Raw genomic sequence first — 23,538 nt, 5'->3', positions numbered from 1 at the left:
GGGGTGAGGAGCACAGGGGGGCCCAAGGGCGATGGAGCCCAAGGGCTGCGTGGACACAGGAGGCGCTAGGGTGGGGGTCCCTCCGACTGCCCCTGACCCAGCCGTGGATGAGGCCAGGCAGGTGCTGGGAAGACATCTACTCGGTGCCCTGCTCCTGCCCACAGCTCCCGGGGACTCTGCAACTGCCACCCGCTCTTCCTCTGTGTCCACCTGCTGCCCCCGCCCCCCCAGCCCAGAGCCTGGGCTGCCCCTGGTGCTCAGGGGAGCAGGCCCCCGGCCCCCCAGGCTGTCTCACTCCTGGAGTGGGGTCGGGGTACAGAGGAGGACAAGGCAGCGTGACAGAGGGGTGGCACGGGCCTTGCCCCCGGGGCGGCCGGAGGACTGGTTTGGGGCCCCGCCCAGGCAGGTCTCTGGTCTCCAGAGCGCACAGCGGCCTCCTGGGACCGGGAGGGGCCTTCCCAGGACTCTGGTGCAGCCCCACTCCTGCCGAGCCCAGGAAACCCTTTCTCAGCCAGGACTGTCCGGCCTGGGATGCCTGGGGACCGGCCACCCCCTCCCCCTCGGAGCCGCACCCGGCTTGGGCCCCCGAAGCAAACCCGACTGGAACAGCCCGGCCCCGAGCACACACAGGAGAGCCGCTCAAGGCTCCGTGCCCATGCCCCACTCTCGGAAAGGACACTCCGGGCGGGGACACCCCCCACCAGGCCCAGGCCACTCTGGGGCGCACGGCCCTGGTTTCCTTCTCCACCCCCAGGTCCCGTTGGGGGGAGGGCCAGCTCCAGGGCCGACAGCCCTGCAGACTGAAATCAGGCCCAGCTCCGGGGCTCGGAGCAGCTCCGCGTGACGGGGAGCCTCACAGCCACACCCAGCAGCACTCAGCTGCCTTTTAGGGTCGCTCAGTGGGACTCCGGGCCCTGAGGGGCCTCACGGCGGGGGGGGGGACGGGGGGGCACCCCACCAGGGCCCAGATGTCACACCCCTGCCTGGAAGCACACCCCCCCATAAAAAGGGCTGGGACCTGGCTCCCCCCACGGAGCCCGTCTGGGGTCCCGGGTAGGTTCTGCATGGAAGCTGACCATCCCCTGCATCTGGGCGGCAGGACCAGGGCCCCGAGCCCCCAGCCTGTCGGGGGCCACACCAAACCCACCCCTCGCCTCGCTCCCGACACCCTGAGGGAACAGGGCCCTGCCAGGGGGTCCCCCCGCTTTCCCGGTGGAGCAGGAGCATTTCTGAGAAGCGTCAGAAGTTGCATGAGAGAAGGTGGCACGGCCCCATGTGTCACAAGTCACACAAACTGTGGACACGGCCACTTTGCGTGTGTTGGGGGAGGGAAACCCTCCCAGGTGACCTGCTTCGGGGACCCCAGGAAGCCACCTCGGCTGGGGTGGACGTAGGAGGAGGCCACACAGAAACCTCAGTCCTCCAAGACCAGACCGCGAGGAGCAAGAACGAGAGGCAGCCCTTCCGTGGGGTCACTCGGCCACACGGGCGTGGGCGCCGCTCCCCTGGGGCACAGCCGGACTTGGACGGAGCCGGAGTGGACGGAGGAGGCAGAACGGAAACTCCTCCGTGGGGCATTTAGGCAACTTTTGCTCTCACCTCACTTCCCTTCCAACCTCAGAACCAGCACTGAGGAGCAGTGGCGTGTCCAGCCCAGGGAACTCGGGGCAGCACCTGCCTCCCGGCCCCTGCCAGGTGGGCCGGCCCCAGGCCAGCAGGTGCCCCGCAGAGGGAGCAGGGACACGCACCAAGAGGATGCAGTGTCTTCACAGAGCCGCTGAGACAGGTGGTTCAAGGCTGAGTCACCTGAGAGAGCGAGAGTGGAGCCAGAGGGGCCCCAGTGGCGCCTGCCCAAGGCCTTCAACGAGAAAGTCCAGCTGCAGGAGGGAAGCTCCGCTGGGGAAGCCGGCTGGGGACCTTGACCTGGGGACGGAGGGTAGGGCTGGAGGCCGGCCGGACACAGACCAAGGGCACCTCCTGGGAGGGCCGTGCAGGGCGGACAGCAGCCGGGGCGGCACTGTGGGCCTCGGGGGCTGGCTGGCCCTGAGGGAGCCATTTCTGACCAACTGCACCTTGCGTGCACCTGGGGAGCTAGCTGGGGCCTGTCGAGAAGACGGGGCGCCACGGCCTCTACCCACAGGGCACGGGACGTTCGACCCCCCTCCCCCGCACAGAGGCGGACAAAAGTATCGAGTTTTGGAGGTGGTGGCCCATCCTCGGTGAAACAATGCAACAAACCCTTTCCAGTTCAAGGCCGTGTCTTTGCCACGCACACAGGGGCCGGGGAGAAGGCGTGAAGACTGGCACATGAGCTTGCGGTTCCGTCGGGTCTGGTGGCGGAACAGGCAGCTCTGAGCCCCTGAGCCCGGGCCCTGGACTGTGGGTGACTGTCCGGGACCCCGGGACTGGCAGGGCCCTGGCTCTGAGGACCGATGTCACCGGCGGCGTGTGGCCTCCACAATGCCTCGCAGAGGACCGCCAGCCCTTCCGCAGGGACCTGAAGCTGGTAACTCTCCGAGTTCCACGAAGACGGTGAGAGTGAACTCTGAAGGTCGAGACCAGCCGGCTCAGCCAGACACCCGCCCGGGGAAGCCGGGTCACGTCAGGGGCCCTCAGAGCTGTGGCCTGGCTCACGCGCCCCAGGACCCCACACCTGCCACCTCGCTGCCTCGGCCCCAAGGTCTCGGAACCCAGGGACACTCTTGGACCTTGTCAGCAGGCACCTGGGCACCACAGCGTGTGCAGGCCCCGCCCCAGCAGGAGGCACGGGGAGGGGGGGTGCGAGGCCCCGGGTCCAGCGAGAGACCCGCAGTGGGGAGGGCAGCCGGGCCTGCGGCTCCAGGGCCCGGTCCTGCTGCTGCTTCTCCCGCGTGCGGCTTTCAGGCAACGTGGGGGGAGAACAGGAGGGGACCCAGGTGGCTTCCGCCAGAGCCCTCGGCCCCACGTCCCAAGGTGTGAAGCAAGGTGTGAAGCCAGGCGCAAGGCCAGATGGCGCACCCCCAGCCCCAACATCCAGCTCACGGTGTGCCCACTCGCACCTCGCCAGCCACCCGGGCAGCGCGGAGCACGCACCCTCCAAGGGCCTGCCGCGCACACTCAGCCTCCACAGTGGCCCTGTTCCAGCCACGGTCCAGGTCAGCCCCCCAGCACAGCACAGCACAGCACCGGCGAACACGGACTCCCGGCTACCCTGGGGGCCACCCCCTGCAGCTGCTGGGACGCAGCTAAAGGTGGGGCTGCAGGCGCAGAGCCCGGACGGCGGGACAGCGGCACGAGGTGGCGATGCCCACCCTGTGCAGGTCCACACCCCCCGCCCCCACGCCGCTCTAACCCTGGCAGAGCTCACAGCCGGCCCCTGAGCTTCCGTCACTCCCCTGAACGGCACTGCGTCCGTGGGGGTCGACTCAAGTGCAGACGGGATGGAGCGGTGGGCAAAGCGCCCTCGGCACCAGGAATGCACCCTGTTCCCCGTGCACCGAGCCCGCGAGGGCGGGGAGGGCGCGGACGGGCCCTGGTTCGCTCCGGTGGTGCTGACGGTGACGAGGGAGCCTCCGGCAGGCTGTGCCCCCCCCCCGCCCGCCCACCTGCCCCCCCCGCCCCCCTGCACGCATCACGCATCTGGCCTCGCTGACGCAGTCTCCGGACTCCAAGAGCAGCCGCCTCTCGAGTCGTGTGAAAACCTCTCTCCCCCTCGGCTCGACTGAGGTTTTAAAGCAGTATTCGGAGATTTCAGTGTCCATGAAAGGCAGAAAACACTGCGAGAACCTGGACATCCGCCCCAGACCCCGCAGCCCCCGGGGCTGGGCCGCCTGCGGGTGGGGGTGGGGGGGCGCCGAGGAAGGACGGGGCCGCGGGGGCCGCTCTCACCCCTTCCGGGAAGCAGCGCTCTGGGGCTGACTAATCTCCTGATGACGCCGGCTCCCGAGACCGCGTTCCTGTAAACCGTCACCACTCGACTCCCGTTGGATTTGCGTGTGAGGACGCTCGGCTCCTGGTTTATTCATGAAGGAGTTCACAAAGAAAGCGCACGGGCAGGGTGGGGGCCCGGAAGCCGGGGCGAGGGGGCCGGGGAGCACCCACAGCGAGGGGCCCAGGGCCGGCCCTCCCGGGCGGGGCCGGCACAGCACTCTCCCCAGCAGGCCGGGTGACTGACGTGCGTCTGACCGGCTGCCCAGTGCCCTGCCGGCCGCGGATCAGGTGACCGGCGGCACCCCCGCCCGGCCGGCTGCTGCCACTCCTGTCCCTCTGGCCGCCTCGCCGGCAGAGGCGCTTGCGGAGGTGGGGCCCACAGCGCAAGGCCTCCGTCCAGGAGGACCACAGGCCCCCAGCATGCCCACCCCCTGGGCGCCCCCCGCACCTCGTCCTGCCGCTGTGCCCAGTGCTGGCCGTGCAAACCCGCACACCCGGCTGCGCGGCCGCCGCCCAGGCATGGGGCCACCCAGACGGAGGTCGGCCCAGCTCCGGGCTGCCTCGCCCTGCAGACCCCAGCCGGCACCCCCACCCACGCTCACACAGAACCACCAGGTCCTCGTGGGCGCGTCAGTGGGCGCCAGGCCGGGGGGGGGCAGGAGGAGGAAGGAGGGGCCCAGGCTCTGGGCAGCGCCAGGGAGAGCGCCGGAAACAGCCCTGCCAGGCTCCAGCCAGAAGCAGAGCCCCCGGGGTCAGGGCTGAGGGTGCTGGGGCACACGCTAACCCAGGGCTCCCTGCCACCTCGGAGTCCCGGCAGGGCTTTCCCGTGACAGCCACTGTGATGCCTGGGACAGAGCACCCTCTCGGCCCCAAGGGCTCTGCCTGCTGCGTGGGGTCACCTCTGCCCGGGGACCCTGCTGTCTGGCACCAGGAGCAGACGGGGAGAGGCTCCCCTTGCCAGGACCTTCTGAGCAGGTGTCCTGGCTGCAAGGGCTGGGGGCTGCCTCTCGTCCTGAGCAACGCTGAGGGTCCCACAGGCCCCGGCTCAGGAGTGGCCCCCTGGCCTGCATGAGCGCCCAGGCCCACCTCTGGGCCCCTCGGACTCAGGGGGCTGGAGCCCAGGGGGCTCTGGGGTGGACAGGCTCCCACATCCAACTGTCTGCGGCCGCGGGGAGCCTGGGACCACCCAGGAGTCGGGCTGCTGTGCGGACTCCGTCCCCAGCTCCAGGGGCACCGGGGTCACACACATGCCTCCTCCTCCTCTTCGAAACAAGCCCTGACCGACCTCCTCCGCCCAGTGACCAGCCAGGGAAGCGGGGCTGGGTCCTGCCCCCTGGGCAACACCCTCCCCGACACCCTCGAGCCGGCACCTCAGGCTCCAGGCCCCTCTTTTGTTTACCCTTAATTGGCAGAGCATATGGAAGGAGTGATAACCACAGCAAGGACCAACAGTGGGGGGAGCCCCGGGGAAGAGGAACTCCCCCCGCCGCGGGGTCAGGGCGAGCGCACCCTGTCACGCCTCGCCGGGGGCTCCCCTCCCAGGCTGCCCAGCACCCGCCCGCCTTTTGTTCCCTCGGCCACTGGCCTCGGGGGCCTTGGCCGGTCTCTCTGACTCTTGTGAAATGCCGAGGCAAAACCCCTCCCTCTGCCAAAAGGGTGACGATGGTAATTGGTGTCATTGTTACCATCCAGGGAGAGTCCGATGGCTGGAGCCCCAGCCCACATCCTGCCCCCGGAGCCAGCCCCTCACAGGCGTTTGGTTCAGGAATCAAACAAAATCCACCGGCCAGGGGTGTCCGGCGACGACAGGGACACAGAGACGGCCGCAGCCGTGGTGGCAGGAGGAGGGCCCCGCGCCCGGCAGCCCCCGGCTCGGCTGTGTCCCTGGGTCACAGAGAGGAAAGCGCGTCCAGTGGACAACGTCCCCGGCCCAGACGCGTCGCCCTGCAGGCGAGGGCACGACGCTGCCCCGAGCTCGCGCCGGCTGCGTGGCCGGCCCTGATTTTCAGTCTTCAGTAGTTACACAGGCGCACGAACAACAGCTCTCGGGACCCACCAGCTCGCGAGAAGGGCAGCGGGAGGGAAGGCCCTTCAGCCCGGGACGCCTGCCCACAGACGCACGCACCTGCACCCCGCTCCCCAACTCCAGGGACGCGTGGCGCGGAGCCCGCACGCTGGCACGGCCGTCTGCACTCCGCGTCACAGGCGGGGGCCCGAGCCTCCGTCCCCGCGCCGGCAGAGCCCGCAGGCTACGGCGGGGCCAGCATCTTCCCCGGGCCACGGCCGCCGGGCCCCCCCGCTGCAGGTGCGTCTCTGCTCCTCTCCCGGAAACCCCCACAAAGTTTCTCGTCTGCGTGCAAGGTCCCCCCAGCGTCTCCTCCGGCAGACGCACGACCGTCCACTGGACTCTGAGAGGCCAAGCGCGTGAGCGAGCCCGGGAGCGACCTCGAGAGAGGAGGAGGAGGAGGCAGCGGCAGGCAGATGGGGGGGAGGGGGGCGGGGGGAGCCTGCCTCCAACAGCGCGGCTCTAAAGAGCTGCCCCCAGACCCGCTCCTCCCGCAAAGAAAGCCCCCATCGCGGCCGCCAGCGGTGCCCTGTCCCCCTCGGCGGGGAGAAGCCGGGCACCAGGCGTCTGCCTTTGTCAGCGAGAGAGCGAAACACGGACTTACCTTTCCCCACAGCTATTGTCTGTCCTCGCTCAAAATGACATCACGGAAAGCAATCATGAAATTTACATGGGGGGTGCGGGCTGGCCGGGGGCGGGGCGGGCGGCCGCCTCCCCCGAGTCACACGGGGGCCGCCTGCGTGCGGGTCTCGGCGCGGTGTCCTCTCCCCTCCGCGCTCGAGCCCCCAGCCAGCGGGAGGCGACGTCTCATTTACTTAATGACCGCTCTCATTAGCAGCGGTGGCACGGGCTGGCAGAGAGGCTCCTTTGTAAATACGCTACCCATGAACCCTTGGGGCGCCGATATATCTGTTTACTCTCCGAGGTGAAATAAATTTACAGTACAGCATCAGCGAGATGGGGCTGCTGACCTGGGAGCCGAGAGGGGCCCGGCCGGCAGAGCCCCCCGCGGCGGCCCCGAGCCGCGGCCAGAGCCCCGTGCCTGCCTCTGCCCACGCTGACTTACCATTAACATGCAGCACCGATGGGGTCTGTTTTCATGCAAAACACACAGAAGGGCAGGCAGCCCTGCCACCGCCACGCTCACCCCCCCGTGCTTTCTCCACCAGTGGTTCAGTCCAATAATTCCTAATAGCAGCAACCGGAATGACAGATGCCCCGGTTAGCGCGGCTGCAGGCAAAGTGCTCCACAATGTTTATTGGTGGTGAGGAGCACGGGGCAGGGTTTATCCCTCGCAGCGAGTGGGGGCGGCCTGTGGCCCCCCTGCAGGCTCAGCCCGAGACCCCCGTGGGGGTCTGTGTGTCCAGGTGCGAAGTGGCGTCCACGGCCACAGCCTGCAGAATGCACTCGGACACACAAAGGGTCCCCCAGGAAATGACATGTTCCTTTTATCACGCCTTCCCTCTCTGTTTTAAGTTTTAAAACACTAAAACTCTCTGGAAGAGAGCGTGGGTACCCCCTGAAGCCCTAAGGAGGGAATGCACCCCTCACGCTCTCTGCTCTGCCTTTTCAAATCGGTTTGAAACTGCCAGAAGGGGCTCTCCAGCGAAAGCCCAGAGGAGCAAAGTCCAGGACACACACAATAGAAGTGCCCACCCCCACCCCCCCCTTAGGTAAACCAGTTGTCTGTTTTCTCATCTGTCACTCTGCGGTTTTTTTCCGAGTTCAGGGGTAAATGCAGGAATTTCCCCAGGCTACCCAGGAGCCTAGATACTCTCGCTTACTCCTCAAGTTCCCTTTCCTCCTGGACAACTCGGGCACGGAGCCGTCCATCAGCATAACCAGGCTGTCAGACACTTTCGGGCACCTGGCCGGCCCCCGTGAGAGCCAGGGACCCCCGGCTCAGGAGTTCAGGGCAGAGATTTCCAGGCAGCAGACACCACTTCCGGGCAAGTCGCTCAGGAGCGCCACGGCCCAGCCGGCCTGGCACTGGAGGGCTCGAGCCGCCGGCAGCGGGGGCGAGACGGACCAGCGCGGGGAGCGCCGGGAGAACACGCAAGCAGGGGCGTTCGGCTCCACGCGGACACACAACGTCCCCCACACACGAGAGCCCGGGCACTGGGCACACGGAAGGCAATCTTTCAGATTGAGCAAAGGGAAACACAGGCCAGCCTCCGGTGGCCAAACTGGGGATGAAATATTGATCAGCCGAGCGACAGGCACCTCCAGTGACCGCCTGCAGCTGCTGTCCTTCCCCCAGACGCTCACGTCCATCAGCACGGAAGGACACCACCGCGAGCTCTCCGAAAAGCCGTTTTCCGTCTCCTCGGGACACGCCGAGGGCACCGGGAGAGGTTGCCCCCAAGCCTCGGGCGCGCGGGGACTCTGTTAGGCGCTTATCAGCAGGCTGCAGGCTCCGGCGGCCGGCACGCCATTGTTGGAGCGGGACAGGCGCCAGGGGAGGGCCGGCGCTGAATCAGCCGATTCCCCAACAATGCCCACGGTCTCGGGAAAGCTCTCAACTCAGACACGCAGCAGTCAAACGGGGAAGGACCGCAAACGCGGGCACCGACAGGGGGAGACCAATCTGTATGTACCACGGGAGCCCGGGGGCGGCAGGACCCCTCTCCAGGTAACAAAATTAGGTCTGCGCAAGCCCAAGTGTCAGCACCTCTCAGGTCCGCCCGGAGCCGCCGGCCCTGAACCGAGGGCCACACGGCAAGAGCCGGGCCGGGAGCCGGGCGGGGAGGCTGCGAGCTCTCTCAGGAGACAGGCGTGGATGCGCACAGGTTCAGAACCCTCCGCCGGCCGACGCGGCGTGAGAACAAAGGACCGGGCAGGGAAGGGGCGTCGCAGGCCCGTTTCTGAGGTCCCGCGGCCGAGGAAAGCCGATCGGCGCGGAGGCCGCGGCGCCCGCGGTCCGATCAGCACTTCGGACAGCGGCGCCGCCCGGGGCCTTTGTTCTGGGCGGCCTCCCTCTGAGTGTCTCCCCACCCTGCCGGCGGCCGGCCCTGCTCGGAGGTGACAACAGCCAGGTACACTTTCCTACCCAGGTGACAGGCAGCCAGGCCGCTTTAAGCCTAAGACATTTTCTGTCCGTAACTGAGCGCCGAGCAGAGCCGCTCTGTTAAGTTTGACAGGGAGGTCGCGTGTGACGGCAAAGTCTGGGCACGGCCGCAGGGAAGCAGCGCCCGCCGGTCGGCGACAGGGGCCCGGACTCCGCCCGCCCGAGGAGCTGGAGGGAGCTGCGCGGAGCCGCAGCTGGGACTGCGGCCTGTGCGGGGGAGCAGGCCGGGCGGCTGCCTGGCCGAAAGACGGTTCAGATACAGTGTAATTCCTCGGGCAACTCCGCGCACAGACATTCCTAACGCCTGCTCATTTGCTTCTTAAAAACTCTCTCAAGCAATTTTGGTCTGAACTTTCTGCATCTGCAACTGGCACCACCTTTTCTGGTGACCAGCCGGGGGCGAGGGTTTTCTTGGGTTTTGCTGCTGCTGTTGTTGTTGTTGTTGGCCCTGAAAGCTTCCCTGCAGATGGGCGCCTGCCTTAAAGCCGCAGACGACAATTAAGGCCGTGGTGTGTGCAGCCGAGGTGGTCAGCATTAATATTGTATATGAACAGCTGAGGGCGCAGGGGGAGGGGGGCGCGGCCCCCGCGGGCGCTGGCAGATGGAGCAAACAAAACCCGGAGCCGCCGGCACCCGGGGCTGACTGCGCGCCTGCCTCTCGCCCACGCGCATTCTCCAGGCTGCGTGGTGAGACTGCTTCGCGCTGAGACATCCAACATGCCGACCCCCGAGGCTGCGTGGACACACGTACGCACACAGACACGCACGTCCGGGAGCGGCAGCGGGGCTCGCACACCGGCTCCTGCTCTGACGCTGCGTTGAAGGCGCACGTGCCGGCAACACGGGCAGCAGGCCCCGCCCCGGCCCCTCCGTTCCTCCGCGCAATCCCCTCCGTCGCACACACCTTCCCTCCCTCCCAGCGAGCCGGCGCCCGCTGGCACCGCACCCTCCCCCGCGGCCCCCCCACCGCCAACCTTCCGAGGGAGGCCGGCCTTGACAGGTCCGCGAGCTGGAGACCAGCTGGAGGGGGGCGGCAGGCGGCACACTTCCTCGGGTCTGGCCTCTCTCCGGAAGGGGCCGTGTCTGTCACCTCCTCTGCCGCCCAGACGGGAGCACCTCGGTGCTGACGGGGACGCACAGCGCATTAGCGCCTTTGGCGTCCCGGCAGAGGCACGTGAGCAGGCCCGGGGAGGGGGGCGTGGGCTGGGGGGCTACGCACCCAGGAAGGTCCCGCAGAGCGTCATCCTGGCTGGGCGGGGCCGCCTTCACGCCGCAGCCTGGGCCCACGGTCACTTCACGCTGGAAAAAGTTGCGGCACAAACTTCTGGGTCCCAAGGCCCTGCGGAGCCCCCTTCTCAACCAGCCAATCAGAGCAGAGAGCGGACAATCACAAACTACTGCCCCGCCAATGAGGCTCCTTCCCCACACAATGGGCCCGGCTGGCACAATGGGCCCCGCCTGCAGGTGGGGAGGGGGCACAGTCCCCCGCTGCCCGGACTAACCAGCGAGCCGGGAAGGGTGTTCCCCCTCCCCAGCCCTCCCCTCCTCGCCTCCTCTTCCTCCTCCCACCTGCCCTCCCTCCCTACTTCCCCCCAGAACAAGTCAGGCGAGAAACCTGGTGGGAGGCCAGTGGAACAGGTGGGGGAGGATCAGGTTTGGGCGTCCTGGCCTGCCCCTAACACGATCCCGTGAACTACGGACCCCCGCCACCCCGGTAGGGAGCCCTGGCAGGAGGGTGGGGGGAGGTGAAGGGAGTGCCAGAAACCCCCCTCTGGGAGGCGGGGAGTTAGGGGGGAGAATTTGGGTTTGGACTCCTGCAGCTTGGTCCAGGCCAGGGGTGAGAGGGGCCGGGTGGGGCCGGCAGCCTTTCCAGGGCAAGTCCTCCTGCCTCAGCCCCGGTCCCTGACCCTTCACTGCCCACAGGGGCCCTTTGACGTGAGGCTGGGCCGTCCCCAGACCGACTGGACACTCCGCTCCAAGCCTGGCACCCACTCACCCTGAGACAACTCAGTTTACCCCCCTGGGTCCCCGGGGGCTCGCCTGCCTGTGTGCAGGCGTCTGCCCCCAACAGGTGGGGGCACAGGCTGCCGAGGGCTGGGTGTGGGCCCTGCCACTCCCTGACGGAGAGGGAGTGGGTGGGCGGCAGGGGACCGCTCTGCTGTCCCTCGGTGTGGGTTCCGGTCTGAGGCTCAGGGCCATGACCAGGCTGGACACAAAGGTGCCTCCTCTGGTCAGGGGCCAGGCAGCGGGGGGGGGGGGGGGGGGGAGCGTGCGGGGTTGCTGAGGGGGCAGGAAGAGCGGGCAGAGCGGGGGTGGCGGGGGCAGGGGGCTGCAGACGCTGCTGGGACAGGGTGGAAGGTCCCCTCCGTCCTGTCCTGTCACCATCCCTTGCCTCAGTGACAGAGAACTGGCCTTGGGAGGGGCCTTCTGGGACTCAGCTTCCTCATCTTCAAAGTGAGGGCAGCGAGGCCTGCTCCCCTGAGGGTCTCAGGCAGGGCGGGTACGGAGGCACCGCTGGTGGCCCCACCACACCCCCCCAGGACCTTAGAGACCCCAGGAAGCCCCTCCGGGCACCCCAGCTGCCAGGTGCCTGCAGTTTGCAGTCCAGCTCCCTGCACCTGGTCCGACTCCCTCACCTTGGGGAGAACCCGACTTTGGATGGAGATACTTAAGGCCGATTATTTAAAGTCACAGCAGGGGGATCTATGAATGCTTGTGCTGGGCCCTTTAATGAAACTGATGGCCTGCTAGGCCAGCCCATGGCAAAGCCACTTGGACAGGTTCCGAGTCAGGTGAGACTGGGAGGCTCCCTGTCTGTAGGGTCTGGTTCCAGCTGTCCAGGTGGAGGCCACACCCGCCTCTCTGGGCTGCATGGCTGCATGGCCGTGGCACCTCCCCACGCTTGGCTGGAAGCCCAGCGTGCACAGTGCAGCCACCCCACGCCAAGGGAGCCCTCGGGCATCACCACGGCTGCAGCCCCACTGAGGCCCCAGCTCCTCCCTCAGGCTGGTTTCGGGCGCTGCCTGCCCAGAGGGGGAGTCGCAGAGCAAGCCAAGGGCAGTTAGACCCAGGTGGGGGCCCAGGAAGCTGAGCGAAGCATCAGATAGCCCCCCAACCTGGCCATCTTGGGGTGGAGTAGAGCAGACGGGTCAAGATCTAAGCGGGCAGCCCCACTTGAGAGCTCTAGATGCATGCAGGACCAGGAGCAGGGACCAGACGCCTCCTGAGGGCCTGGCCCACCAGGCCAGGGAGCAGCTGCCCCGGCAGGAGGGAGGAGAGAGGGGCAGAGAAGACCAGAGTGACAGCCAGGGTGGGCGGGGCGGGACGCCAGGGTCAAGGGAGCAGACACAGAGATGGACACAGACAGGCAGAAGAGGAGACAGGGGTGGGGACAAAGGGGGGACCAAGGCAGAGAGCTGAGGCTGCCGCCAGACAGGCTCAGGCACACAGACAGACGGATACAGGGTGAGGAGAGGAGACAGACAGAAGGCAGGAAACGCAGTGCCAGGTGGAAGTCTCCCTGGACTCCGTCCTGTTAGTGGCCTTGCGCCCTGCAGGGGTCACGCCTCATCTGTTGCGTGTGCGTGGTATACACGGGTGTGCATGCATGTGCGGCGTGGTATATGTGTGTGCGTGCATGCACCTCGGGGAGGGGGAGGGCTCACACCTTCCCTGCTCCAGGGTCTGTTTCAGTGGCTGTGGAATTCTGCTCCCAGAACAGATGGCCTTGGAGATAAAGCCACCCGGAGCCTGGACAGAGCGAGGCCACAGGCGGTTGCCATGGCAGGCCAGGCTGGTGGCGTCTGCTTATAAGTGGCCATGAGGCTGATGCCCACAAATGTCAAGAAGGTTCCTGGGGAGGGGAGCCTGCAGCAGGGACGCACCCCCCCCCCATCATCAGCCCCCGGCACGTCAGCACTTGGTGGGGGCCGTGGGCACCCGCCGGCTGCAGGCTGGGGTCTGGGGACAACAACCTGGTCACATCAGGAGAGACACTCCTTCCCGAGACTCAGCCCCGAGGGGTTAGAGCTGCAGCTCGGGACAGCTGGCCCTGGGAGCTCCAGTAGCTCCGGCTTTGGAGACCGGCCCCCGTGGCCAGCCCCACTCCGGGTGAGTGAAGGCGGGCAGGATAGACCCCGGTCAGCCCCAGCCTCAGACACAGGGCCCGGGGTGAGGGCGGAGAGGCCCAGGCCCTCCCATCCCAGCAGGAGCCCTCAGCAGAGCTAGTAGTGGGGGAAGCTCAGGGTGTCACCCCATCACCCCAACGAGCCCACGAACCCCTGGGGGAGCTGGGCAGAGCATCCCAATGGGTCACTTGACCTGGGGGTCCAGCCCCTGAGGAGGAGGACGGGAGACACCCTGTCTGTGCCAGGCAAGCCCCCTGCGGGGTCAGCAGTGTTGCTGATGACTCGCAAATGTTGCCCAGAGTGGCCACGGGCCCCCAGGTCCCAGGACAGAGTGGGGACTGGAGTCCAGGGCCGTCTGGAGCCCCAGCCCAGGTTGCGGCCTGCTCAGCACGAGGAGGCCTGGGCGGGGCGGCCCCCAGGACAGGGCTCCCGAGCCGAGCGAGGACGGGCGCCACCCTCAGCCCGGTCGGCCTCGGGCTTCCCCACCAGCCAGTGGGCCCAAGCCAGGCCAGGCCGGCAGCCCAGAGCCCCAAGGCCACACCTTCCCCTGGACCCCAACTGGCCTCCACAGGTTAGTGCAGCTGGGAACCTCCCCGTCCCTGTGCGACCCTCCCACCCCAACACACACGTGGTGCACCCCCCGCCCCCAGAATCCGATCCTGCCGGGAGAGGCTGCAGTGAGCCGTCCACAGCCCTGACCTCTGCACGCCCCAGCCCTGCCACCCATGGGGGTGTGGAGGGACAGACGGATGGTGGGCGGGTGGACGAGTAAACGGCCGAGGGAGGGCGAGTGGGTGGGTCGGGAGCGGATGCATCAGCCTGCTGGTCTGTATGGGTGGGGCTGCACCCGGCAGGGACACAGGACATGGCTCACTGGGGGACACACGTGTGACACGCACATGCCCCTGGAGCTCAGAGCCCGGGTGTCCCTGCCTGTCCCGACCACACACACAGAGGCACACGCACCCTGAGCCCCGGACACACCCAGAGGCCTGGAAGACCACAGCCCCCACCGGCTTCCCCCCACCAGCGTCCTGGGTCTGGAAGGACAGAGAGACAGGCTGACAGAACACAGCGGCGCCCAGTGTGAGCAGCACAGGCCCCTGGGGCGGACACCAGCTGCGGGCACGGGGAGGTGGTGCCGGGGACCCGGCGCCCCCCCGATGGTGGAAACAGGGCCCTGGGGACCTCGGGACAGTGACAGTCCCTGGAGCCACAAGTCTCCCAGCCTGCGGGAGAGCAGAGGCCACCCAGCAGCCTTCCAGAAGCCGGGGTGCACGTCCAGACTTACACTTGGAAGTTCAACCCTTTCCGCACGTGACCCGCTCGCTGGACAGTCTCGGGACTAGGAAACACGTTGCACGCCCTGCTCCCCCGGCCTGCAGACGGGCCGGCCGAGCGCCACCCTGTTTGCCAGGAGCCCCAAGTGTCCCTGTGGGAGACCCCAGGGGAGACCCACTCAAGGCGCAGCCTGGGTCTCAGGCTTGCCCAGCGTTCGGCCCCATCAGGTGCACAGCCCCAGCTCCCCGGACCCGAGGCCCCTCGCCCGGTGGCGCCCAGGGACTGAGGCCTGGAGGACACGAGGCTCCGGGGGGAGCTAATCGCAGACCCAGGGCTCCCGGAGGCCCCCCACGCCAGAGCCCAGTGTCCCCCACTGGCACAGGCGTGCGGCCGCAGCTCCGAGGAGGAGGCGGCGGGCGAGTGGGACCCGTTTCTGAGCGGCCATTGTCCCAGCACCTGTGCTCCGTGCCCCACCCCCACCCTCAGCTGCACCAGGCCGGGGCACCTGTATGCAAATCCCACAGAAGGGGGGGCTGCGCAGACCAGACGCCACCCGCAGGGGGCAGGGCGGCCGGCCCCCACCCTGGGAGGGGTGAGCAGGGCCACGGGAGGGGGAGCCGGGGAGCCCCTTGGGCCTGGGCGGGGCAGGACAGGCTGAGGGACAGGACACGGGGGACGTGGGCCCAGCCGGCGCTGTGAGCCATCGAGCTGCCGCCCGCCGTGCGCTCAGCCGCACAGTCTCCCAGGAAACACAGCAACGGCCGCCCGAGTTCACGTGAAACGGTGATGGAGACCCAGTCCTGTCCCGCAGGAGGGAGAGGGGCGCCCCCTCACTGGGCCCCGGCACCGCCGGGGGCGCCTCAGGACCGTCATCCCAGAGCCACTGCTGTGTCCGGGTGGGATGGGCCCCCGTGCCCTGGGGTCGGGCCTCGGCCCCTCAGCCTGCGTCCCCCGAGGCAGACTCACTGGGAGCGCCCACGCCGCACCGGGCGACCCTCGGCGTCACGGGAGCACAGGCGGAGCGTGGGACAGACACGCCTGTGCATGCCAGGCTGGGGGTGGGTGGGGGCCGGAGGGACACGCAGAGTCAGAGACCACGCAGCACCCTGGGGTCACGACGACCGGGGCGGCAGAGTCCCAGCGGGCCCCGGGGTGCACGGAGGCCCCACCCCCGTGCTGCCCCCTTGCCCCCTGTCTTCGGCCTGACTCTGAGTGGGGCGTCCGGACACTTGCTCCTCAGCCCAGGAAGACCCCAGGCACTGCGGGAGCTCCAACCGACAGGGCAGTCCACACGCTCCCAGGGTCCCCACTGAGCAACCGAACTCTCGTCACCGGTGGTCACCGGTGTGCGTGGAGTGGATGAAGGGGGGAGGGTCCTGGCGACCCCCCTCCCCATGCAGGGCGGCAGGTGGGAGGCTCCTGGCAGCCAAGGGCATCCAAGGCAGAGGTGCCGGCCGGAGCCTGCAGCCGAGCTCAGGCCACACCTGGTGCAGGGGACGGGCTGCCCCGTCCACTTCCTGCTGGACTCCCGAGGGCTTGGGCCCTCCCTCAGCCGGAGCCCAGTCACCTGGGGAACTGGCCGGGGGTGCCTGCACCTCCCTGTCCCCAAGTGCAGGAGGCAGCAGACACTGCGTGGAGGAGCTGTGTGCACCTCGTGTAGATGCACCAGCACGTGTGTGCGTGCACGTGTGTACTTTGCACGTGTGCCTGTCTGTGTGGGGCTCCGTGCCCACGGCTGTGAGTGCACACCCATGTGCACATCTCGTTCAAGGGTCTGCGCACATCCATGTACATACGTGTGTGTGTCCGTGAGGGCATGTGCACATCTGTGGACACTCACTGTCCCTCCAGAGGCCTGGCCGGGCCCCTCAGCCGGTCAGGGTAGCCCTCTGCTCCGCACCTCCCCTGGGCGGTTGTCCGTCTGTGCTGCACGGTAGGAACCTGGGTGCCCGGCAGGGTCCCCCTGTCCAACCTGGGACGGGGGCCCAGGGGCCGCACCCGCAGCCGCTGCAGCCGCCGGCTTCCTGCGGACGACGACCCGCGTCTCCATCCCTCGGCCTCGGTGGTGGTTTTCCACGCTCGTGCTGCCACGTGGGGGCGGTGCCATGGGAGGGGCTCTGCTGGGAAGTGGGGCGTCCCACCTCCCCGTGTTCTCTTCCCGCCCTTGTGGAAAAGTCCCCGTGGGGCCGGGGTAGGGGACAGGCACCCCTTCTGTGCCCGAGGCTCCCGCCCAGGGACCAGCACACGGGCTGGGAAAGCAGGTTTGGGGGGAGCGAATCGTCCCCAGAGTTCCCTGGACTCGAGGTGATGCCCTTGGCGGGGGTGGCGGGGGGGCGCAAACACACCTGCTGTTCTGCACTCGCAGTGGCCAGAGGCCCGGGCCCGGCAGCTCTGTGGTGGACCCACCGCTCCTACTCGATCTCACGGAGTGGCGAGGTCCGCACTGGCGCCCGCCGCCTGTGCCCCTCAGCATCCCTTCCTAGGGGACCCTGCAGGGGCACTCACTTGCTCAGGGGCAGCTGTGGGGACACAGCGTGGACGCTTGTATGTGCTTGGGCCTGAGTCCCGCGAGGGCCAGGATGGCCAACCGCACGGTGGGGCTGGGCCCTGGTGTCAGTTTCTGGAGAGGAGGCAGGTGGGTTCCCTCATGCCCTCAGGGCCAGACACCCCAGAGTCCACCCCAGACCACGTTAGCTGTCCACCTGGCTCAGTCCCAGTGGCCTGTGGGGCTATGGGGGGGTTGCCACTGAGCAGCCCCTGGCAGCAGTCCCCCATCGTCCCCCCCATCAGGATAAAGGCCTAGCCCCCCCCCCCCCGCCGGCCTCCCCAGAGCTCAGCCCCAGTGGGGTTCGCTCCCCCCCACTCCCCAGGCTCCGCCCACCCCGCTCCTTCCCGGGCCCTCCTGCCGGATCCTTTCTGGGAAGCTTCCAGATAAGGTCAGGGTGTCCTTGGAGTCCTCCTGGTGCTGGCCCCCTCCTCCTGGCAGCCCTTACACAGACGGAATTTCAAAAGTCATTGTGTCACCATTTGTCCAGGGTCCAGCTGCTCAGGGGCAGAACCAGGGGCTGCCCTGCACTTCGGAGCAGAGTGGATAGAGGGGAAGGGAGGATGCAGCTAGGCCCGTGGACACCCCACGCATCTGAGGGGGCACACGGGTGGGGTCTCCAGAGGAGCTGGGAGAACAGGCCCTCTTTGAGAGCTGGGGGTGGGGGGCAGGGCCGGAAGGCTGGGAGGGGGCAGGTCCTACAAAGGGCTCTGTCTGCCCTGCACCCGCCCTCTCCCCATCCTCGCAGTACAGAGGGGCCGGGCCTTCCCCCCAGGAGCCCTCGGCACCCGAGGTCACCCCTGCACGTGGCCCTGGAGCTGGCTCAGACGGCCTCGGGCAGGGCACAGGGCTGGACACCCAGCACCCTGGGGTGCAGAGTGCCGCCCCGCACAGAGGCCGGGGTGCCTGGAGGCTACAGGGGTGTGGGCGGAGGCAGGCCTGTCCCCTTCCTCGGCCACAGCAGAGGGAGCAGCTGTGGGAGCAAGGGCGCCCCCCACTGCTCCCCCAGTGCCCTCCACTCCCCGAGGGCCGGGACTCAACTGTCTTCCGCCTCCCAGTGAGGAGGGTCTGGGGGGCAGAGGGGCAGGACGCGGAGAGGGGGTGTTCGGAGGGAACCTGCACCCAGCGCCCTGGCCCAGGGGCTCAGCTTCTGCCTCCTTGTCTCTTCCGCAGCAAAGCCCAGGCCCAGAGGGGTCTCTCCCCTGGGCTGCCGCCCTCCCCACCCCACCCAGGACCCTGGGGGAAGGTGAGGCCTGAGCAGGGCCAGTCAGCTGCAGCTGCCAGGCCGGGGACGAGGGTCGAGGGTCGGGGGGCAGGTGGGGACATGAGTGCATTCAGTCGCCTGCAGCAGCCTGGTTGCTAATTCTCCCTAATTGCTTTAAAGTTGCACTAATTGAACTGATTGAAAACAGAGTCTGGGGAGGGGGTGGGAAGAAGAAAGGGGAGGATGCCGTCCTGGAAGTCACAGCCCCTCCCCCCGCCCAAGCTGAAGCCCCTCGGTTGCCGCGGATCTGAGCCAGGACGGCTCTGTCTCCCGACCCCAGGCCTCGCCCGAGCCCCTGCCAGATCTGGAGTGGGGGCTGGCTGGGGCGGGACTCGGGCTCAGCGCACGTCCCACCACGGGCAGGACACGACTGACCGACCGACCGGATGCCCCTGCAGGCCCAGGGCTCCGCCCCCGAGACCCCGCCCCCACCCCTCCGACCCCCGCGGTCCTTCCCGGTTTTGAACTTGCTCCCCCACTCAACCAGCAGGCCGGGCCAGCCCCTCCGCAGGACCCCAAGGAGGGGGCCAGCCGACTTTCAGGAAGGGACATCAGTGGGGGTGAAGGACCCTCCCCCGGCTCAGGACGCAGACAGGGGCCTCCAAACCTCTGTCACTCGAAGCCTGCGGTCTCCTCCCCGAGCCACCTCCTCTCCCGTGAACACTCAGTCGTCCAGAACCAGGAGGGCTCCCCAGTCGCCATAGGGCCGTCCTGTCCCAGCCGGGGAGAAGCCCGGTGCCACGAGGTGCCGCTCCAGCGATGGCCAGAAGGTGTCGCTGTGGAATGCGGGTCCCGAGCAGCCCCATTCACGGGCTGTGGGACCTGGGATCTCCCTGCGGTCCTCGCCCACACAGGCCGAGGTGGGGACAGGGGCCATGACCCTAATCAGCTCAAGCATGGCACAGACCCCTGGGGCCTGCCCACAGTATCCCCCGGGGGTCTGCCCCACTGCAAGTCTGCAGGCTCTTGGGTTGAACCTGGTCCTTCCTTTGGGGGTGGACCCTGGCAGCTTTTTCTGTTGGCCAGCTTCCCCCTGGACACTCCCAGCCCATCGGGGTGTCGCGGATACTGTCTGACCTAGAACTGAAGGGGCTGCCAGGACAGGAGTGGTCTCTCCTCCTCCCCAGAGTCTGCTGTGCTCGTGTCTCCCCTGGCTCGGCTGCGCAGCCCGGCTGGGTGCCCGCCAAGGGGGGAGGCTCTGCCCACAGAGACTGTTCCGCCAGTCTATCTAAACCGAGGGCCCGGGGAGGCTGCAGCCGCGCCACTCAGAAGACCGGGCCGGGCCGCTGGCGGGAGGTCCGTCCCAGCAGAGGGCTTTCCTGCTCAGGCTCCAGTTCGCTGCGGCTGCACATGGCCTCCCTCCGGGGCCAGGCCGCCAGCAGAGGGGCCGGGCAGGAGAGACCAGAGCTCCTGGGGGGGCTCGCGCCACGCCCTGTGTGCAGGAGGGGGCCAGGGTGGGAGGAAGGAAGAACAAACACATGAACAGAAGGGAGACCTACAGGCAGCTCCACGGGGCTCTGCCGGGCAGACAGGCGCACAGCGGTGCCAACACGCTCGCTTGCAGCAGGAGCCGGGCACGAGGCGCAGGTGCTGCCCACGGAAAGGAACCGGGGGCCCAGGTCTCTCTACGCCTCATGGGACCCCTGGAGCCATGGGGGAGGGGTGCCATGGACAAGCTGAGGGGCTGTGATAAGGGAGCCCGAGAAGGGGCGGCTGCCAGGGCAGGTCAGCAGGACTGGGTCAGACTGGTCGGGGCGGGGGGGGGGGGGCGCCAGCTCTTCCAGAGCAGAGACCACAGACCCCAGCGGAGCCTGGGCGGCTGGAGAGGTGGGCCTGCTGACCGCCAGGAGGTGGGTGGGCCTGGGCCAGGGGAGCGGGGAGACGGGGAGCAGGGAGAGAGGCAGCAAGATCACGGGCTGATTGGCAAACGTGTAAACAGCAATCTCTTCATGGAAAAATGTTTACGGTGCAATTAGCAGCTGCACCATAAATGAAAGTTGAACGGTGTGACTGACTGGCTGAGCTGCGGGGGGCAGCTCCCGGTGCCTGACCCGGGCTGACGCGCCGGGTCACACTGTTCACGCCTTGCAGCGTCCAGCCGGCGGCGGCAGCACACGTGATCAGTGTGCTCCCTGCTTGTCCGGCCCCATCCCGACCCGGGGGCAGACGGAGAGGCCTCAGCCTGACGCTGCAGCTCTCACAGGTGCACGTCCCCACCTGAGCTGCAGGTCCCCAGAAATGCCATCTACCTCCCAACATGACCTCGGGGCCAGAAACCCAGCACCTGCCCATCCCGGCCCCTGGCCTCCCCCCCACCCCCGCTGCCTTTCCCGATCTCCTCCCGCCCCGCTTCCCCTCTCCCTCCTGCTCACCACCCGGACCACCCAGCCTCATCCTCTGCCCGCCCCACACTGCTGGGACAGCCTCCCCGGGCCTGGGCCTCCTCGTCCCGTGCTCCCGATCTTCTTTGTAAGCATGACGACGTGGGAGCGCAGAGATGATGAGAAACACGCAGGGCGTCCCGTCGTCCCCAGAGGGGGCGCCCCGACCTTGGCGCGTGTCAGCTCTGCGTTTCTGCGGCTCTGCCACCTGCACAGGACGCCCAGGGACACCGCAGAGCGCCCTCGCCGGCCACGTGAATGCGAACGGACGTGATCATCACAGCGCGGAGCCCTGGCTCAGCACCGTCGCTGAGCTGCCGGAGCTGCGCTGCCGGAGCCTCGCCCCGGGCGGCATCGCACGGCGTGAACAAAAGCTGTGCTTTGCTGCCGCGGGACGCCAGGTCACTGTGTGGTGACGAGTGCACTCTCGGTGACCCTGTCTCCTGCTGCTGTGTGTCCTGGGTGGCCCTGGGTGCCTGGTGGTGGCCCTCTTGCCACACCACGACCCTCAGGCCTGCCCGCTGCCCCCGGGGCGCCCGGTTTTCAGTGCTGCCAACCTCGTCCGTCCTCCGGGAGGCCAGTGAGGGTGGGTGTCCTTTCAGGGGGTCTGGGGCAGGAAGTGCCACCCGCTCACATGCCCCAGTGTCAGCGACGACCCAGAACTTCGGGACGGTCCCGGGGCCCCCCAACCCGAGGTCGTGCCCCCGGGGCCTTTGCGAGAGAACCTTCCTCAGAGCCACACGGCCGTGCTGGAAACACGGTGCCGCCACAGCCGCCACAGCCGCCAGGCAGGCTCTGCTCCCCAGACGCAGCTCGGCGATCTGGGGCGAGGGAGGCAGCCCCCGCGGGGACCCCCAAAGCCGCTGCTCCAGCCCCACTCTCTCTGGGCCGTAGGTCTGGGCACAACCCCACCGCCCTCTCCCCACCCGGCTGTGACTTTCCTGTTGACGCGAGAACATGTCCCCCGTGGGGGGGGGGGGGAAACCCGCGCTGACGGTGGGTGTTACAAGCATCTGGCTGGGGCTCCCCAGTTTGCTTGGGTTATGACCTTTGCCCCCTAGCCCCTGACCCTGCCATACTCGCTGCCCTTGACACAGGTCCCAGGGCCTTCCAGCAGCCTCCCAGCACTTGGGGGTTGTAGGCTTTACACACGTTTTGACAGTTTTTTACAATTTCTTTTTATTTATTTATGTATGTGTTTATGTGTTTTCAGAGAGCGGGGAAGGGAGGGAGGAATAGAGGGAGAGAAACATCCATGTGTGGCTGCCTCTCACATGTCTCCCCTCCAAGGGGCCCAGCCTGCAACCCAGGCCTGCACCCCGACTGGGAATTGAACCAGCAACCCTTTGGTTCACAGGCCAGCGCTCAGGCCACTGAGCCACACCAGCCAGGGCACAGAATTTCATTTTGTCACAGAAGAGATGGGGGGACCTCACCTCCCGGAAACGAGAACAGAAGCGCATTTGATGCCCCGAGTGTGTTTCCACACGGCCGCACCCCGCAGGCAGCTCCAGGAGACGCCGGGCCTGCAGGCTGCTGTGTGTGTCCGTCCCGCCGGGCGGGGGCGTGGGGAGTGAGGAGCGGCTGCCGAGAGGCCCGGGGTGCCCTTCTCGGTGGCAGACCGCTGGTGTGTTTGGAGTCACAGAGCCCAGCCTTCCCGGCCGCCCCCACACCACCGTGCCCCCTGTGCCCCCCTGTGCCCCCAGCCCTGCCCTGGCTGACATCTCCCACCAGCCCTTCCTCACACCCCAGTGGCCCTCGCTTACCTTCCTGGGCCCTCGACAGCCCCTGCTGTGGGCTCAGTGGGTGCGGGACGCACCTGCTTGTGAGCAAATGCTGTCGTCTCCCCCACCCCGGGGCTGCTGGGCCCCACCCCCGCGTGGTGCCCTCAGTGAGGCTGGGGCAGGGACAGTCGGGAGTGGGGGGACGGCTGCCACCCCCACACCAGCCTGGTCCCGCCCAGCACAAGGGCAGCCAAGCCTGAGGCTGACGGCAAAAAGGTGAGCTGTCCCTTTAATTCCTTCCCAGGCAAGGCCTCCAGACTGAAAAACAACATTTTAATTTAAATTCCGATTCCACATTCATTCACGGAGCAGCTCCGAGCCGGGGTTTCATTAAAGGCTTTAATGGATTTTATGGGACTTGTCACATCCGGAAAGGAGATGGAGAAAATGCATTTTCTCTGCTTCCAGAATCTCAACAGCGGCTCGGAGAAAAACGGGCCCCGAAGACGCACAGCCGTCCGTCCTCCTGCAGGCGAGGGGTGAGACTCACCCCCGGCGAACAGCGCTGGTGACCGCCTGCCCCACGCCGGGGCCGCTGCCCAAAGGAGGTCCAAGCGCCGGCCAGACCGGGGGCCCAGGTGGCCGAGTCCTTCCCCAGGGCTGGCGGGCGAGGTGGGCAGGGCTGCCCTCTGCATCCACAGCTCCCTGGTTTGGGGCAGAGGCCAGGGCAGCAGCTTGAACTTGGACCCGGCTTCTTCCCTCTTGGCTGCAGGACCCTGGCCCCCCGGCCCCAGGGGAAGCGGGGGGCTGTGCTGCCGCCCTAGGAGCAAAGACGCCACAGGCAGCCAGCTCCTGAAGGGTTGCCCAGGCCGTCCTCATTTTAAAACTGAGGGTCCCGGATACCCCTCACCCAGGCAAGCCAGGGTGGTGGGCCACAGGGCCAGACAGGCAGCGGGCCAGCCCACGCCACACGGGTGCCTCTGTGTCACTGCCCACTGCCCTGTGCACCTGCCGGGGCCCCCATAGGGTCCCGAAATTCAGTCGTCACCAGCAGAGCCATCCTCTGCCCCAGCCGGGGCACTCAGGGCCCGTGGGGCGGGGCCTCCGGTGCTCCTGGACCCCAGTGAGGCCACAGCTCTCCTCTGGCCCCACCTCCCCCCTGACTCGCCAGGGG

At 67.8% G+C, this 23,538-nt stretch overlaps 1 protein-coding gene across 5 annotated transcripts in view; it reads right to left on the bottom strand.

The window, feature by feature from the left end:
* MYT1 (myelin transcription factor 1) overlaps positions 1-10,342 on the bottom strand; it is a 46,396-nt gene extending 36,054 nt beyond the window's left edge. For 3 of the 5 annotated variants that reach the window (XM_036010060.1, XM_036010061.1, XM_036010063.1), the window contains exon 1: positions 10,262-10,342. In XM_036010060.1, coding sequence (XP_035865953.1) covers positions 10,262-10,286 — 25 coding nt within the window. In that variant the 5' untranslated portion in view covers positions 10,287-10,342. Of the gene's footprint in view, positions 1-6,578; positions 6,913-10,261 lie in introns of those variants that run through there. The other 2 variants (XM_036010062.1, XM_028524427.2) reach the window with 1 other exon arrangement.
* Positions 10,343-23,538: the final 13,196 nt, after the last annotated feature.

The sequence above is a fragment of the Phyllostomus discolor genome, chromosome 9 (genome assembly GCF_004126475.2).
Source record: "Phyllostomus discolor isolate MPI-MPIP mPhyDis1 chromosome 9, mPhyDis1.pri.v3, whole genome shotgun sequence".
NCBI classification, from domain to species: domain Eukaryota; kingdom Metazoa; phylum Chordata; class Mammalia; order Chiroptera; family Phyllostomidae; genus Phyllostomus; species Phyllostomus discolor.
The sequence above is the reverse complement of the archived record's forward strand: the minus strand, read 5'-3'. Positions and strand labels throughout refer to the sequence as shown.